This window comes from Bubalus kerabau, chromosome 4 (genome assembly GCF_029407905.1).
Source record: "Bubalus kerabau isolate K-KA32 ecotype Philippines breed swamp buffalo chromosome 4, PCC_UOA_SB_1v2, whole genome shotgun sequence".
Taxonomy (NCBI): Eukaryota; Metazoa; Chordata; class Mammalia; order Artiodactyla; family Bovidae; genus Bubalus; species Bubalus kerabau.
The window spans coordinates 72,640,124-72,658,956 of NC_073627.1; the positions used below are offsets into that span (position 1 = coordinate 72,640,124).

General features: G+C 39.6%; 1 protein-coding gene across 1 annotated transcript; it reads left to right on the top strand.

Moving 5' to 3' along the window:
• The first annotated feature begins 1,692 nt into the window (after positions 1-1,692).
• Positions 1,693-18,606, top strand: LOC129650904 (disintegrin and metalloproteinase domain-containing protein 20-like). The gene is made up of 2 exons (XM_055579683.1): positions 1,693-3,768; positions 18,502-18,606. The coding sequence occupies exons 1-2, from the start codon at positions 1,693-1,695 to the stop codon at positions 18,604-18,606; spliced, it is 2,181 nt and encodes a 726-aa protein (XP_055435658.1).
• The last annotated feature ends 227 nt before the right edge of the window (positions 18,607-18,833 follow it).

Sequence of the window (18,833 nt, forward strand, 5' to 3'; positions counted from 1 at the left end):
TTAGTGGGATGGCTAGCTGTTTAGAGGTCTGGAAGTATGTTTGATCATCCAAGGAAATTACTAACAAATGTCTAGTCTGTATGGCACATGGAGATTCTGAGAATGGAAATCTTCTCTGCTGGGCTACACATTGTCACCTTATCCTTTTGATTTAAAGGGTTAGCAGAATTAACTAGGAATAAGAAGCTTTCTGTGAAGAAGTGTGAGCTCACAGGACATTGTTTCTTCTTTTTATGAAATGAAAATTCCATAAATGACATGAGAATGATTCCAGAGGAATAAAGCAAGCATTTTAAACATAAAGTATTGAAAGCACTTTTAAAAATTCCAAATGTGCTGTTTCCCCTAAAACCTCTGTTCAAATTAGAGCTCTAGACCAGTTAATAATCTTCATCTGTGTGTTCATTTATGTTTTCTAAGTGTATACCATCATGTATGAACATTACTTGTTTTTTAAATGCTTTGGTCAAAGAAGAAAGCAGAACATCAGTATTGCCAGCCAGGCATGTTGTCAGATTTTATGCTAACAAATAGATGATAACACATTTGTATGATGGAGATAACTGTAGACGGTATTTTCATATGGCATATGTATTATCTGTTTTTATTATGAAGTAATACATTGTGAGGTTGCACTCGGGAACTGATTACCTTAAAGTCCTATAATGTGGAGACTTTGATGTCTTTGCCACTCTAAGACAATATTTCCTTACTCCAAGCTTTCCTCCTTCAAGGAGCCACTGGTTTCCTTTTTACTTCTGAAGGTTATTTTGCATTCAGTACATTCCAATTTTCAATTGCTACCCTCCCAGCTACCCGGATTTCCTTCCATTTTATAAGGGTACAGGCTTTTAAATGCTCTTCTTCTTAACAGTATGATAGAATGTAAATACATTTGAGTAACATCCATCAACAACCCAACTTAGTCCCCCTCCCACGACCACCTGGGTCTACCAATCATTGCATTAGGTAGCATTACAGTAGATCCTCAAAGCTGTGGAAGTTAGCAATGTTGGACTCCTGCAATTTCATAGATTTAGATGAAGAGAAATGCAGAGGACTTAGGACAAATAATGACTTGTTACATGGAAATACATTATATGGACAATGAGAAAATATAATATCTGTGAAAATATTTATATCTCTCCTGAGTATTATGATGAAAGAATTCTCACTTGTAAGTAAAAGGAAGACCTATAGTTTATTATCATAACATCCAAATGTGTAACACAAGACTCCTTTATCAGAAGATGATATTCATTCACCTTTCCAGTAAGACACTTTTGTGTTATACATTGTGGAAACGTTTGCACATATTAATAGACATAAAGAACTGTATCACGAATCACCATGTGCCCTTCCTCTAGATCCAACAAGTGTCATCGTAGGCCAGTCACCATTCGTGTGTACTCACACAGTCTCACTCTGCCTCACCATTACTTAAGAGCACGTCAGACATGTCTTAAGCCAAACTCTCATTCGTCCTAACCTGTACCCTTCCTTTTTCCTCTTTCTTGGTTTGCTCATCACTCCCACCCAGTCCCTGTTCTACTTTTTTGTTTTTCTTTTAGTGCTGCTGCTTTGACTGCATGACTTTGCCAGACAACAAACTAAAGGTTAACGTTGAATACATCAGCTCAGACGGAGGAGACTGAACATTGATGTATGCTGTCCTGCCCTCTTTTTCTACCAATGGCTAGATACGATGGCTCCGCGATAGGTGTTGGTGAGTTCCTGGTGTATATGAAGGTTACTCTCCTGCTTGTCTGGCTGAAAGTATTCCTCTTCCTTCCTGGATGGCCCCAGCTTGGGCACTCCCAAAGACTTGGCCCCCCAGAAGTGGTGATTCCCCGGAGGGTAACACCCACTGGCAGAGGCATGAAGCTTCAAGGCTGGTTCTCTTACAAACTGCATTTTGGGGGCCAGAGACATGTTGTTCATATAAAGGTCAAGAAGAATTTTTTGTCCAAAAACTTCCCAGTGTTCACCTACGCAGACAAGGGCGTTCTCCTGGAAGACCACCCTTTTGTCCAGGATGACTGTTATTACCGTGGTTACGTGGAGGGGGACCCAGAGTCTCTGGTTTCCCTCAGTAACTGCTTCGGGGGCTTTCAAGGAATGCTACAGACAAATGACATTGTTTATGAAATTGAACCCAAAAGGTTTTCTACTGCATTTGAGCATCTAATATATCAGCTAGACAATCAGGACACAAATTTTTCATACTTTCGATGTGGGTTAACAGATGAAAAAATAGCAGGACAATTGAAGATTCAAGAAAGCATTAATTCCACTTTGATGCAAAGTGCCTATACAGGCTGGTGGACCCACCACTATTTTCTTGAAGTGGCAGTGGTCGTAGATCACAGTCGATATCTTCATCATCAAAGTAATTCTTCGCTTGTGCAGAAAGAAGTGTTCCTTGTTTTAAATGGAGTAAGTGACCTTATGAAAGCACTGGATCTTGAGGTATGTTTCAAGGGAATAGAGATATGGACTGAAGAGAGCCTTATTGCAATAGGAGGCGTTGGAAAGACCTTGGACAACTTTTGCAAATGGAAGCAAAAGGGCTTCCATAATCGTGTGCCCCACGATGTGGTACATATTTTTGTAAAAAAGAATTATGGTGAAACTCTTGGCTTAGCCTTTATTGGGACAGTGTGTTTAAGTCAATTTAGTTGTGGAATTGAGACTTTCCACGATCAACGAATTTTTCTTTTATCATATGTTGTGACTCATGAGATGGGTCATAATTTGGGTATGGATCATGATAATCCCAAAATATGTAAATGTGGAGCATCAAAGTGCATATTGTTGCCATCTGTAGCATTAACAACTAAATTCAGCAACTGCAGCTATGCTGATTATTGCAACCTTGGTCATAGAAGATGCTGTTTGTACACTTCACCAAATCCACATACAGTCAACAGGGAGACACGCTGTGGAAACAGTGTGGTTGAAGAAGGAGAAGAGTGTGACTGTGGATCCTTGGAGATGTGTAACACTGATCCCTGTTGTCAGTTAAACTGCACTGTGACAGCTGGTGTCAACTGTGCTTTTGGGCTTTGTTGCCATAACTGCATGTTCAGCCAATCAGGCACCGTGTGTAGGAAAGTAGAAAATGAATGTGATCTTCCAGAGTGGTGCAATGGGACATCCTATCAGTGTCCAGAAGACGTGTACATGCAGGATGGGACCTCCTGCACAGGCGGTGGTTACTGCTATCAAAAGAGATGCAATGAGCAGAATGAACAGTGTAGGCAAATCTTTGGCAAAGAGGCCAAGAATGCAAACATGAGTTGCTACAGGGCAGTGAATACCCGAGGTGACCGTTTTGGTAACTGTGGTATCACAGAAACCTCATACGTAAGATGCAACATGGCAGACAGCCTGTGTGGGAGGATACAGTGTGAGAACGTCAAAGAAATTCCTCTAATGAGTGATCATATTACTCTGCATTGGACTAAATTCGATAATAACACTTGCTGGGGTACAGACTACCACCTCGGGATAAGAATAGCTGATATTGGTGCAGTGAAAGATGGTACAAAGTGTGGTCCCGAAAACATCTGCATCAGAAGGAGGTGTGTCTCTTATTCCACTGTGCCACGTAACTGCTCGCCTCAGCTCTGCTCTTTGAGGGGAGTCTGCAACAACAGACAGCACTGCCACTGCCACTATGGGTGGGGCCCTCCCGTCTGCCAGGAAACCGGCACAGGAGGCAGTGTGGACAGTGGCCCAGCCCCTGAGCCCCAAACTGAACAAAGGGTGGAAAAGAGGAACCTGCTACCATATTTCCTGATTCCTTTTTTGTTTCTACTACTGTGTCTGTTTCTTTTGCTTTTCCTATTCATGAGACCAAAAAAGAAAGATGAAAAAGAAGAGGCTGTTCCACCAACAGCCTCTGTTCCACCACAATCTGCGAAAACTTCGCAAAAACTACCTAAAAACTAGACATGTTACGGCTTCACTTAGGATGTAAGCACAGAATATTCTAACTTCACCTGAGGAAGAAACACAAAATGTGCCTACTGAAAAAAACAACAAAGAAGGAAAAACCAATAGCTCCTATTTCAAGAGACTGCCCAAGCCTAATGATCTTTCCCAAGTATTAGACTGTAATCTCCTGGAAGTAACAATGTTATAACATTTGTCCTAGATCATTGGCAGAAAATTCCAACTTTTTCTAATCATTTGGGACCATAAACAACCAGTAAACAAAATTTACTAATCCCTAGCCTATTTCTACTTTCCATTATTTTAAGCGATTTTAAGTGGTCAATTTTTATGGAATTATTCTCTGTGTGTGTCTGGAGCAGAGACAGTCTGTGGATGGTGTTCGTGTGTGTGTCTGATTTACTGTTTCTCTATCCCACATGCCCTTCCTCCTTGTACTCTGGCCTTGTCCACAAGGACTGGTAACCTACAGATTACATGTCTTATATGCCAATCCTCTCCTGTTCCTTTCTGCCAATGGCAGGAACTAGAGAAAGATTTGAAACCCGGGGAAAATTTGATTTGTGTTCATGTCAGAATTGTCTCATTAACAGCTTTCGCCTTAGTAGCACCCATAATTTCTGCTATATACATATTTGGTTACACTCAGAACCAACAAGACTATAAGTCTCAGCCATACTGGCATGGCTACCAAGCATTGTAGCCTCCCAGTTTTGAGTCCCAGGTCTAAATGTTCACCAAATCCCTGAGTTTCCTGTACCAGGTGGGCTAACCCTTTCCTCAGGGATCACATACTAGACCCACAGGACCTACTGCAAAGATTCCAAGAACACTACCCCTTCCCTTTGAGTTTAAAGGGGCATTTAATTTTATGTTTAATTTTGGCTATTCTACTACAGTTTAAGATTCTCCGTTTGGTCTGAAATACTCATTTTTATTCTATGCCTTCACTGATATTCAGAGTGGCCTTTTCTCCAGCTAGTATTTGGTCAAAATGTGCTTGACTCCCAGTAGCCAATGAGAGTTTCGCCCTTTTGTAATAAATTTCCCTGTGGCCTGGAAATGTTTCAAGTCTGCCCATACCATACTCTCCTTGTTCTAAGTGGGTAGTTACACCTTAGCACATGTGCCTAGCCTTCTAGACACACGCTGATGACTCGGGTCCCAGGAGGCATTTTCTTGGCTGTGCCCTTCTTTGGGCTCGTTGTTACACTGCTGGGGAACTGCCATTATGCTTGTTGCTATTAGATTCATAAAGCTGGCAGTCCACTTTCAAATGCTGGACACCAACACCTCCACTATTTCAAACAATGAAAGAGAGTTGCCGGTGTCAGTTGCTCACTCATGTCCGACTCTTTGGGACCCCATGGACTGTAGCCTGCCACACTGCTCTGTCCATGGGATTTCCCAGGCAAGAATACTGGAGTGGGTAGCCATTTACTTCAGGGGATCTTCCTGACCCAGGGATCGAACCTGGATTTCCTGCATTGCAGGCAGATTCTTTGCCCTCTGAGCCACCGTAGCAGATATTTAAACATATGAAAAAATTACTAAGAAACTTACGTGGGATATGTCATTTTAAGTAAAACTTTAAATGAATAGTATCAATTTATAAAAAGTAAGCATCTGATTAACACGACGAAGTTAATAACAAATGGATTGTTTTCCCTACATTTTACCCACAGACAGCAGTCCTCAAAGGTAAGCTGCTGAGTGTTAAACCTTAAGGAACAGACCTCAGTTATTCACAAGCAGAAATTACTTTACAGGATAAAACTAAAGGATAAGGTATTTAACTAATATTATGCATCCAGTAAAACTCTGGACAAAAACAATACAAGAAAGAAATACCGACTTCATGTACAGAGAGCCAACAAAAATCACAAATAACAAGTATATCAAATTCAGCAAAAATGAGGAAAGAACATCTTCAGCAGAAGGAAGAAAATAACATTTTCACAAAGTAGGGTTTATTTCTTTAAAGGCAAGCGTAGTTTATATAATTTCTTACTGGATATTAAAAGCATAAAACATATGCTCATCGCAGCACATACAGAAAAAGCCTTAAATAACATTTAAACTCTTTTGACAATGAAAAGTACTTCATAGCCAGGTAGGAATAAAAGCAAGCTTTCCTAACCTAATAATAAATATCATTGAAAAATAATCATTGGAGGAGCTAAGATGGCGGAGGAGTAAGACGGGGAGAACACTTCTCCCCTACAAATTCATCAAAAGAACATTTAAATGCTGAGTAAATTCCACAAAACAACTTCTGAATGCTGGCAGAGGACATCAGGCACCCAGAAAAGCAACCCAAGTCTTCGAAAGGAGGTAGGAAGAAAATATAAAAGACAAAAAAAGAGACAAAAGAGGGAGCGACAGAGTTCTGTCCCAGGAAGGGAGTCTTAAAAAGAGAGAAGTTTCCAAACACCAGGAAACCTTCTCAGTGCCGAATCTGTGCCGAGCCTTGGAAGCACAGAGGGCAACATAACAGGGAGGAAAAATAAATAAACAATTAAAACCCGCACATTGCGAGACCTACGGTAACTCACCCAGCGGAGAAGCAGCGCAGATGCCTGCATCAGCCATTAGCAAGCGGGGGCTGGGCAGGGAGGCGCGGCGCGGGCTGCATCGCAAGGATCTGGCCTTAATACCCCGAGCGCTATCTGAGCAAAATAATATGGGCTAGCAAACTAGACTGTGGGATATCTACCACGCGAAAAGCCAGCCCTAACCTAAGACACCGCCATACCCGCGCACGGAACAAAGGACTGAACAGAGATAGCGGGCGGCAGACCATCCCCCTCCGGTGACAGGCAGCCAGAGCCAGAAGGGGACAATCGCAGCCCCAGAGAGACGTTATCTATAAAACTGTAAGCAGGCTTCTTTGCTAACTAAAACTTCTTGGGGGTCTGGACAGTCAACATCTGCCTGAGAAGATGTGCCGGTTGCATACCTAGATAACTGAGCGGAGGGGAGGCGATAAGTCGCAGCAATCGCACGCGCCAAACACCTCATCACCTGAGCTGCTCGGATCTGGGAAGGGCACAAAACGCAGGCCCAACCAAGAGTCTGCGCCTCTGAGGACTACCGGAGTGCCTGGACCTGAGCGGCTTGGACCTGGGAAGTGCAGGCAGCCCAGGGCCGGCCTTGGATGGTTCCCGGCGGAGCAACCTAGAGCCTGAGCAGCGTGAGCAGGGAGGCTACACGTGCCATGAACGGGGGGCAGACCCAGTGTGGCTGAGGCACTGCGAGCACACGCCAGTGTTATTTGTTTGCAGCATCCCTCCCTACCTCCCCTCAGCGCGACTGAACAAGTGAGCCTAAAAAAAAAAAGTGTCCTCCATCGGGGCGGAAACCAGACACTGAAGAGACCAGCAAACAGAAGAAGCTATAACAGAGGGAACCGCCTTGGACACTACAGGCAATAGATTAAAACCCTGTGGTTACTACCAACTACATAGGAAGGGGTCTATAGATCTTGAGAAATATAAGTCGGACCAAGGAACTAGCCAAAAATGAACTGAACCCACAACACTCACAACAAAACCAGAGAAAGTCCTAGATATATTTTTACTATTTTTACGATCATTCTTTCTTTTTTTATTTTTATTTTTTTTAATTTAAAAAAATGTTAAGTCCTCTATTATCCCTTTAATTTTCACTTTTATAACCGATTACTTTGCAAAAAAAAAAAAAAAAAGAAAAAGAAAGAGAAGACCCTATTCTTTTTTTTTAAAGCAAACTTCATATATATATATATATATTTTATAATTTTTTTGACCTTGTTTTTTTTTTTTCCTTCTTTTCTTTAACATTGTAGTTTTGAAATTCCAAACTCTACTCTAGATTTTTAATTTTAGCTTTTTGGTATTTGTTATCAATTTTGTACCTATAGTTTTTTGTTTATAATTCTGTGACCCTTTTTTAATTTTTCTTTTTCTTTTTCTCTTTCTTTCTCTTCTTCTTTTAAATAACATTGTATATCTGAAATTCCAAACTCTGCTCTAGATTTCTAATTTATGCTTTTTGGTATTTGTTATCAATTTTGTACCTGTATTTTCTTTATAATTTATATGACTTTGTTTGTTCTTGTTTATTTTTCTTTTTTTGTTGTTCTTTTTTCTCTCTCTTTCATTTTCTTCTTTTTTTAACATTGTATTTTTGAAATTCTAAACTCTACTCTAGATTTTTAACTTTTGCTTTTTGGTATTAGTTATCAATTTTGTACCTATATTTTCTTTATAATTTTCGTGACCTTGTTTGTTTTTGTTTGTTCATTTTTTCTCTCTTTTCCTTCTTCTTTTTTTTAACATCATATTTTTGAAATTCCACACTCTACTCTAGATTTTTAATTTTTGCTTTTATGTATTTGTTACCAATTTTGTACCTTTAAGAACCCAATCTTCAGTACCCATTTTTCACTAGGGAGCGAGATTACTGGCTTGACTGCTCTCACCCTTTGGACTCTCCTTTTTCTCCACCAGGTCGCCTGTGTCTCCTCCCTAACCCCCCTCTACTCTACCCAACTCTGTGAATTTCTGTGTGTTCCAGACGGTGGAGAACACTTAGGGAACTGATTACTGGCTGGATCTGTCTCCCTCCTTTTCATTCCCCCCTTTTATCCTCCTGGCCACCTCTGTCTCCTTCCTCCTTCTTCTCTTCTCTGTATAACTCCGTGAACAATTCTGAGTGGTCCAGTTGTGGAGTGCACATAAGGAAGAAATTACTGGCTAGCCCACTCTCTCCTCTATTGATCCCACCTCATCTCATTCGGGTCACCTCTAACTCCCTCCTCCCTCTTCTCTTCTCCATGTAACGTTGTGAACCTCTCTGGGTGACCCTCACAGTAGAGAAACTTTTCATCTTTAACGTAGATGTTTTATCAATGGTGCTGTATAGAAGGAGAAGCTTTGAAACTACTGTAAAAATAAGACCGATAACTGGAAGCAGAAGGCTTAAGTCCAAACCCTGACTCCAGGGAGCTCCTGACTCCAAGGAACATTAATTGACAGGAGCTCATCAAATGCCTCCATACCTGCACTGAAACCAAGCACCACACAAGGGCCAACAAGTTCCAGGGAAAGACATACCAAGCAAATTCTCCAGCAACAAGGAACACAGCCCTGAGCTCCAAGATACAGGCAGCCCAAAGTCACCCCAAAACTACAGACATCCCATAACTCATTACTGGACATTTCATTGCACTCCAGAGAGAAGAAATACAGCTCCACCCACCAGAACACCGACACAAGCTTCCCTAACCAAGACACCTTGACAAGCCACCTGTACAAACCCACACAGAGCGAGGAAATGCCACAATAAAGAGAACTCCACAAACTGCCAGAATACAGAAAGGACACCCCAAACTCAGCAATTTAAACAAGATGAAGAGACAGAGGAATACCCAGCAGATAAAGGAACAGGATAAATGCCCACCAAACCAAACCAAAGAGGAAGAGATAGGGAATCTACCTGATAAAGAATTCCGAATAATGATAGTGAAATTGATCCAAAATCTTGAAATCAAAATGGAATCACAGATAAATAGCCTGGAGACAAAGATTGAGAAGATGCAAGAAAGGTTTAACAAGGACCTAGAAGAAATAAAAGAGAGTCAATATATAATGAATAATGCAATAAATGAAATCAAAAACACTCTGGAGGCAACAAATAGTAGAATAACAGAGGCAGAAGATAGGAGTAGTGAATTAGAAGATAGAATGGTAGAAATAAATGAATCAGAGAGGATAAAAGAAAAACGAATTAAAAGAAATGAGGAAAATCTCAGAGACCTCCAGGACAATATTAAACGCTACAACATTCGAATCATAGGGGTCCCAGAAGAAGAAGACAAAAAAAAAGACCATGAGAAAATACTTGAAGAGATAATAGTTGAAAACTTCCCTAAAATGGGGAAGAAAATAATCACCCAAGTCCAAGAAACCCAGAGAGTCCCAAACAGGATAAACCCAAGGCAAAACACCCCAAGACACATATTAATCAAATTAACAAAGATCAAACACAAAGAACAAATATTAAAAGCAACAAGGGAAAAACAACAAATAACACACAAGGGAATTCCCATAAGGATAACAGCTGATCTTTCAATAGAAACTCTTCAAGCCGGGAGGGAATGGCAAGACATACTTAAAGTAATGAAAGAAAATAACCTACAGCCCAGATTACTGTACCCAGCAAGGATCTCATTCAAATATGAAGGAGAAATCAAAAGCTTTTCAGACAAGCAAAAGCTGAGAGAATTCAGCACCACCAAACCAGCTCTCCAACAAATACTAAAGGATATTCTCTAGACAGGAAACACAAAAACAGTGTATAAAATCGAACCCAAAACAATAAAGTAAATGGCAACGGGATCATACTTATCAGTAATTACCTTAAACGTAAATGGGTTGAATGACCCAACCAAAAGACAAAGACTGGCTGAATGGATACAAAAATAAGACCCCTACATATGTTATCTGCAAGAGACCCACCTCAAAACAGGGGACACATACAGACTGAAAGTGAAGGACTGGAAAAAGATTTTCCATGCAAATAGGGACCAAAAGAAAGCAGGAGTAGCAATACTTATATCAGATAAAATAGACTTTAAAACAAAGGCTGTGAAAAGAGACAAAGATGGTCACTACATAATGATCAAAGGATCAATCCAAGAAGAAGATATAACAATTATAAATATATATGCACCCAACATGGGAGCACCGCAATATGTAAGACAAACGCTAACAAGTATGAAAGGAGAAATTAACAATAACACAATAATAGTGGGACACTTTAATACCCCACTCACACCTATGGATAGATCAACTAAACAGAAAATTAACAAGGAAACACAAACTTTAAATGATACAATAGACCAGTTAGACCTAATTGATATCTATAGGACATTTCATCCCAAAACAATGAATTTCACCTTTTTCTCAAGCGCACATGGAAACTTCTCCAGGATAGATCATGTCCTGGGCCATAAAGCTAGCCTTGGTAAATTCAAAACAATAGAAATCATTCCAAGCATCTTTTCTGACCACAATGCAGTAAGATTAGATCTCAATTACAGGAGAAAAACTATTAAAAATTCCAACATATGGAGGCTGAACAACATGCTGCTGAATAACCAACAAATCACAGAAGAAATCAAAAAAGAAATCAAAATTTGCATAGAAACGAATGAAAATGAATACACAACAACCCAAAACCTATGTGACACTTTAAAAGCAGTCCTAAGGGGAAAGTTCATAGCAATACAGGCATACCTCAAGAAACAAGAAAAAAGTCAAATAAATAACCTAACCCTACACCTAAAGCAACTAGAAAAGGAAGAAATGAAGAACCCCAGGGTTAGTAGAAGGAAAGAAATCTTAAAAATTAGGGCAGAAATAAATGCAAAAGAAACAAAAGAGACCATAGCAAAAATCAACAAAGCCAAAAGCTGGTTCTTTGAAAAGATAAAAAAAAAATTGACAAACCATTAGCCAGACTCATCAAGAAACAAAGGGAGAAAAATCAAATCAATAAAATTAGACATGAAAATGGAGAGATTACAACAGAAAACACAGAAATACAAAGGATCATAAGAGACTACTATCAACAATTATATGCCAATAAAATGGACAACATGGAAGAAATGGACAAATTCTTAGAAAAGTACAACTTTCCAAAACTCGACCCAGAAGAAATAGAAAATCTTAACAGACCCATCACAAGCACGGATATTGAAACTGTAATCAAAAATCTCCCAGCAAACAAAAGCCCAGGTCCAGACAGCTTCACAGCTGAATTCTACCAAAAATTTAGAGAAGGGCTAACACCTATCCTGCTCAAACTCTTCCAGAAAATTGCAGAGGATGGTAAACTTCCAAACTGATTCTATGAGGCCACCAGCACCCTAATACCAAAACATGACAAAGATCCCACAAAAAAATAAAACTGCAGGCCAATATCACTGATGAACATAGATGCAAAAATCCTTAACAAAATTCTAGCAATCAGAATCCAACAACACATTAAAAAGATTATATACCAGGATCAAGTGGGCTTTATCCCAGGGATGCAAGGATTCTTCAATATCTGCAAATCAATCAATGTAATACACCACATTAACAAATTGAAAAGTAAAAACCATATGATTATCTCAATAGATGCAGAGAAAGCCTTTGACAAAATTCAACATCCATTTATGATAAAAACTCTCCAGAAAGCAGGAATAGAAGGAACATACCTCAGCATAATAAAAGCTATATATGACAAACCCACAGCAAACATTATCCTCAATGGTGAAAAATTGAAAGCATTTCCTCTAAAGTCAGGAACAAGACAAGGGTACCCACTTTCACCATTACTATTCAACATAGTTTTGGAAGTTTTGGCCGCAGCAATCAGAGCAGAAAAAGAAATAAAAGGAATCCAAATTGGAAAAGAAGAAGTAAAACTCTCACTATTTGCAGATGACATGATCCTCTACATAGAAAACCCTAAAGACTCCACCAGAAAATTACTAGAACTAATCAATGACTATAGTAAAGTTGCAGGATATAAAATCAACACCCAGAAATCCCTTGCATTCCTATACACTAATAATGAGAAAACAGAAAGAGAAATTAAGGAAACAATTCCATTCACCATTGCAACGGAAAGAATAAAACACTTAGGAATATATCTACCTAAAGAAACTAAAGACCTATATATAGAAAACTATAAAACACTGGTGAAAGAAATCAAAGAGGACACTAACAGATGGAGAAATATACCATGTTCATGGATTGGAAGAATCAATATAGTGAAAATGAGTATACTACCCAAAGCAATCTATAGATTCAATGCAATCCCTATCAAGCTACCAACAGCATTCTTCACAGAGCTAGAACAAATAATTTCACAATTTGTATGGAAATACAAAAAACCTCGAATAGCCAAAGCTATCTTGAGAGAGAAGAATGGAACTGGAGGAATCAACCTACCTGACTTCAGGCTCTATTACAAAGCCACAGTTATCAAGACAGTATGGTACTGGCACAAAGACAGAAATATAGATCAATGGAACAAAATAGAAAGCCCAGAGATAAATCCACGCACATATGGACACCTTATCTTTGACAAAGGAGGCAAGAATATACAATGGATTAAAGACAATCTCTTTAACAAGTGGTGCTGAGAAAACTGGTCAACCACTTGTAAAAGAATGAAACTAGAACACTTTCTGACACCATACACAGAAATAAACTCAAAATGGATTAACGATCTCAACGTAAGACCAGAAACTATAAAACTCTTAGAGGAGAACATAGGCAAAACACTCTCCAACGTACATCACAGCACGATCTATGACCCACCTCCCAGAATATTGGAAATAAAAGCCAAAATAAACAAATGGGACCTAATTAAACTTAAAAGCTTCTGCACAACAAAGGAAACTATTAGCAAGGTGAAAGGGCAGCCTTCAGAATGGGAGAAAATAATAGCAAATGAAGCAACTGACAAACAACTAATCTCAAAAATATACAAGCAACTCCTACAGCTCAACTCCAAAAAAATAAATGACCCAATCAAAAAATGGGCCAAAGAACTAAATAGACATTTCTCCAAAGAAGACACACAGATGGCTAACAAACACATGAAAAGATGCTCAACATCACTCATTATCAGAGAAATGCAAATCAAAACCACTATGAGGTACCATTTCACACCAGTCAGAATGGCTGCAATCCAAAAGTCTACAAGCAATAAATGCTGGAGAGGGTGTGGAGAAAAGGGAACCCTCTTACACTGTTGGTGGGAATGCAAACTAGTACAGTCACTACAGAGAACAGTGTGGAGATTCCTTAAAAAACTGGAAATAGACCTGCCTTATGATCCAGCAATCCCACTGCTGGGCATACACACTGAGGAAACCAGAAGGGAAAGAGACACGTGTACCCCAATGTTCATCGCAGCACTGTTTATAATAGCCAGGACGTGGAAGCAACCTAGATGTCCATCAGCAGATGAATGGATAAGAAAGCTGTGGTACATATACACAATGGAGCATTACTCAGCCATTAAAAAGAAAACATTTGAATCAGTTCTAATGAGGTGGATGAAACTGGAGCCTGTTATACAGAGTGAAGTAAGCCAGAAAGAAAAACACCAATACAGTGTACTAACGCATATATATGGAATTTAGAAAGATGGTAACAATAACCCTGTGTACGAGACAGCAAAAGAGACACTGATGTATAGAACAGTCTTATGGACTCTGTGGGAGAGGGAGAGGGTGGGGAGATTTGGGAGAATGGCATTGAAACATATATAATATCATGTATGAAACGAGTTGCCAGTCCAGGTTCGATGCACGATACTGGATGCTTGGGGCTGGTGCACTGGGACGACCCAGGGGGAGAGTGTGGGGGGGGGGGAGGGGGGTTCAGGATGCAGGGCACGGGTGTACCTGTGGCGGATTCATTTCGATGTTTGGCAGAGCTAATACAATATTGTAAAATTTAAAAATAAAATAAAATTTAAAAAAATTAAAAAATAATTAAATATATCAATCAAAACTAGCAGAGGCAAATGAAAATAATGTGAGTCAATTGTGGACATTGAGAAATGGAAGGAAGGGGAAACAGTCAGGAAATTTGCATGGAAAATCAATTGCTTTGTCTAAAAAAAAAAATTAAACTAGCATAAGAATGAAAACAAATCCTAGTGGATAAAACCACAGTAGACTTGTTTTGTGTGAGGTAACATCTGCTGAGCCCAGAAAGCCTACCAAAGACACTAGTTCATAATAAACACCTTTTGTTGGTGCTGCCACAAGGACCACATTAGTGAATTTCCCTTAATACAACTGATAAATTTGTTTGAAAAAAAAAGAAACCCACGCTAAAGTCATTAAATCATTTCTAAAATTCAAAAAGAGAATCAGCTTTTTCAAAGAAAACCAACCAAAACTGTATAAATCTAGATTACTATGTATGTAATCCTGGACCTGATTTAGATGATACATAACTGCATTTAGAATATGCCCCACAAATATAAATAACATTCTATGAATACAATAAAGAAACAGAGATACTGTTTAAAAGAAAAAGAAAACTAATCATTGAGCATTCTTTAAAATGAAGCTCCCAGTGAAACTGGGAATAAATCAGTGTTCTTCTTTGTCACCACTTACATTAACTTTTACATTCTTATTGAGTATAGTTGATTTACAATCTATTAGTTTCACCTGCACAGCAAAGTGAATGTCACTATTTATATTAACTTTTTATCTCAGGACCCAGAACAATTAGATTCAGAATTAAAAACTATGGAACTGAAAAATAAACATAAAAACTGCCATTAAATGTAGCTTACACGAATTTCTACATATAAAATTCTACTATAAAAATTCTAAAAGCTAAGAAGAAAGTTTACAAAGTACAAAATATTTTAAACAATAAGTAAAGGATTCTTACAAGTCAATACAAATAACAATTGTCATATATATTAAAAATCAGTGAGTAGAGAAACGAACAATGTGGTAAAATGTAAACCTTTACTGGAAACATAGGAGGATGTATACATTTTCTGATAAGTTGAAATAATTTCATCATTTTTAAAGGAATTATTCCTACTGAGTTGAATGAATCTATGAAGACCTACAAGACCTTTCAGAACTAACACCCAAAAAAGATGTCCTTTTCATTATACGGGACTGGAATGCAAAAGTAGGAAGTCAAGAAACACCGGGAGTACCAGGCAAATTTGGCCCTGGAGTAGGGAATGAAGCAAGGCAAAGGCTCATAGAGTTTTGCCAAGAGAATGCACTGGCATTCTCTTGGCAAACACACTCTTCCAACAACACAAGAGAAGACTCTACACATGGACATCACCAGATGATCAACACCAAAATCACATTGACTATATTCTTTGCAGCCAAAGATGCAGAAGCTCTATACAGTCAGCAAAAACAAGACCGGGAGCTGCCTGTGGCTCAGATCATGAACTCCTTATTGCCAAATTCAGACTTCAATTCAAGAAAGTAGGGAAAACCACTAGACCATTGAGGTATGACCTAAATCAAATCCCTTATGATTATACAGTGGAAGTGAGAAATAGATTTAAGGGACTAGATCTGATAGACAGAGTGCCTGATGAATGACGGATGGAGGTTCATGATTGGATGGGAGACAGAGATCAAGACCATCCCCATGGAAAAGCAATTTAAAAAAGCAAAATGACTGTCTGAGGAGGCCTTACAAATAGCTGTGAAAAGAAGAGAAGCAAAAAGCAAAGGAGCAAAGGAAACATATAAGCATCTGAATACAGAGTTCCAAAGAATAGCAAGGAAACATAAGAAAGCCTTCCTCAGCAATCAATGTAAAGAAACAGAGGAAAACAACAGAATGGGAAAAACTAGAGAGCTCTTCAAGGAAATTCGAGATACCAAGGGAACATTTCATGCAAAGATGGGCTCGATAAAGGACAGAAGCGGTATGGACCTAACAGAAGCAAAATATATTAAGAAGAGGTGGCAAGAATACACAGAAGAACTGTACAAAAAAGACTTTAAGATGCAGATAATCAAGATGCTGTGATCACTCACCTAGAGCCAGAGATCCTGGAATGTGAAGTCAAGTGGGCCTTAGAAAGCATCACAACAAGCAAAGCTAGTGGAGGAGATGGCATTCCAGTTGAGCTATTTCAAATCCTGAAAGATGATGCCGTGAAAGTGTTGCACACAATCTGCCAGCAAATTTGGAAAACGCAGCAGTGGCCACAGGACTGGGAGAGGTCAGTTTTCATTCCAGTCCCAAAGAAAGGCAATGCCAAAGAATGCTCAAACTACCGCACAATAGCACTCATCTCACACTCTAGTAAAGTAATACTCAAAATTCTCCAAGCCAGGCTTCAGCAATACATGAACCGTGAACTTCGAGATGTTCATTTTCCAGATGTTTTAGAAAAGGCAGAGGAACCAGAGATCAAATTGCCAACATCTGCTGGATCACGGAAAAAGCAAGTGAGTTCCAGAAAAACATCTATTTCTGCTTTCTTGAGTATGCCAAAGCCTTTGACTGTGTGGATCACAATAAACTGTGGAAAATTCTTCAAGAGATGGAAATACCAGACCACCCGACCTGCCTCTTGAGAAACCTTTACGCAGGTCAGGAAGCAACAGTTAGAACTGGACATGGAACAGCAGACTGGTTCCGAATAGGAAAAGGACTACATCAAGGCTATATATTGTCACCCTGCTTGTTTAACTTATATGCAGAGAGCATCATGAGAAATGCTGGGCTGGAAAAAGCACAAGCTGGAATCAAGATTTCCAGGAGAAATATCAATAACCTCAGATATGCAGATGATACCACCCTTATGGCAGAAAGTGAATAGGCACTAAAAAGCCTCTTTATGAAAGTGAAAGAGGAGAGTGAAAAACTGGGCTTAAAGCTCAACATTCAGAAAATGAAGATCATGGCATCTGGTCCCGTCACTTCATGGCAAATAGATGGGGAAACTGTGGAGACAGCATCAGGCTTTATTTTAGGGGGCTCCAAAATCTCTGCAGACAGTGACTGCAGCCATAAAATTTAAAGACACTTACTCCTTGGAAGGAAAGTTATGACCAACCTAGACAGCATATTGAAAAGCAGAGATATTGCTTTGCCAACAAACGTCCATCTAGTCAAGGCTATGGTTTTTCCAGTGATCACGTATTGATGTTAGAGTTGGACTGTGAAGAAAGCTGAGCGCCAAAGAATTGATGCTTTTGAACTGTGGTGTTGGAGAAGACTCTTGAGAGTCCCTTAGACTGCAAGGACATCCAACCAGTCCATCCTAAAGGAGATCAGTCCTGGGTGTTCTTTGGAAGGACCGATGCTGAAGCTGAAACTCCAATACTTTGGCCACCTCATGTGAAGAGTTGACTCATTGGAAAAGACCCTGATGCTGGGAGGGATTGGGGGCAGGAGGAGAAGGGGACGACAGAGGATGAGATGGCTGGATGGCATCACCAACTCAATGGACATGATTTTGAGTCAACTTCGGGAGTTGGTGATGGACAGGGAGTCCTGGCCTGGTTGATTCACGGGGTCGCAAAGAATCAGACACGACTGAGCGACGGAACTGAACTGAACTGAACTGAACTGATTCCTACTGAGATTTCCAGTAATTATTTGACCAGGGTAATAAACAACATAAAATTATGTTTCCTGGAAACCATCACAAAGAAGTAATTATAATTTGGAGTGATGTTAAAATAATTTATTTGCATCAGCCTGGCTTCCACTGCAAACTAGGAAAACTCCTCCACTACATTAAAAAGGAAGATTTAACACTGGGAATTGGTTGACTACAAAGTTCACTCTAAGGGCTAGAGAAAGAGACTCTAAGCTTGAGTCTGAAAGGACTCTAGACCATAATCATAAAGCTGGGTCCTCCTGAGACACAGAACCAAGAGGTGATACAAATATGAGTGAACCAGAAAAGAAATGAATGGTACTCTTGAGACAGAGACAAAAAGTCGAATACCTGAACTTTTTTTTACTTTTGAGGTAGGCCTACCTTCAGAGTGAAGTGAAACAGCAGCTCTCCTCAGAACTTGGCCCACCGGTTTCCCACTGGAAGTTACACTTCCTGCTCTCCATTTCACGCGTCCCTTGATGACACAGCTCAGAATTGGTCACCGGCGTATGGAGATGAGAGGCCCCAAAATCTGTAGTCAGCAAACTGGAAAACCAAAAAGTAAGTGGAAGAGCTGTAGACAGGGGTCACTTCCAGTTGGGAACCCACCTGGCAGTTCCACGAGGAAAGAAGGTGGCTTCAAAAAGAAATATCAAATACCCCATCTGCCTGTTGGCTCTATCTTTGAGTACTGTTCATTCCTTTTC

Excerpts from the sequence above, each read along its gene's own strand:
- LOC129650904 (XM_055579683.1), top strand. The coding sequence starts at position 1,693 with ATGGCTAGATACGATGGCTCCGCGATAGGTGTTGGTGAGTTCCTGGTG. Across the intron at positions 3,769-18,501 it reads AGCCCCAAACTGAACAAAGG|GCCTACCTTCAGAGTGAAGT; the intron begins GTGGAAAAGAGG and ends CTTTTGAGGTAG.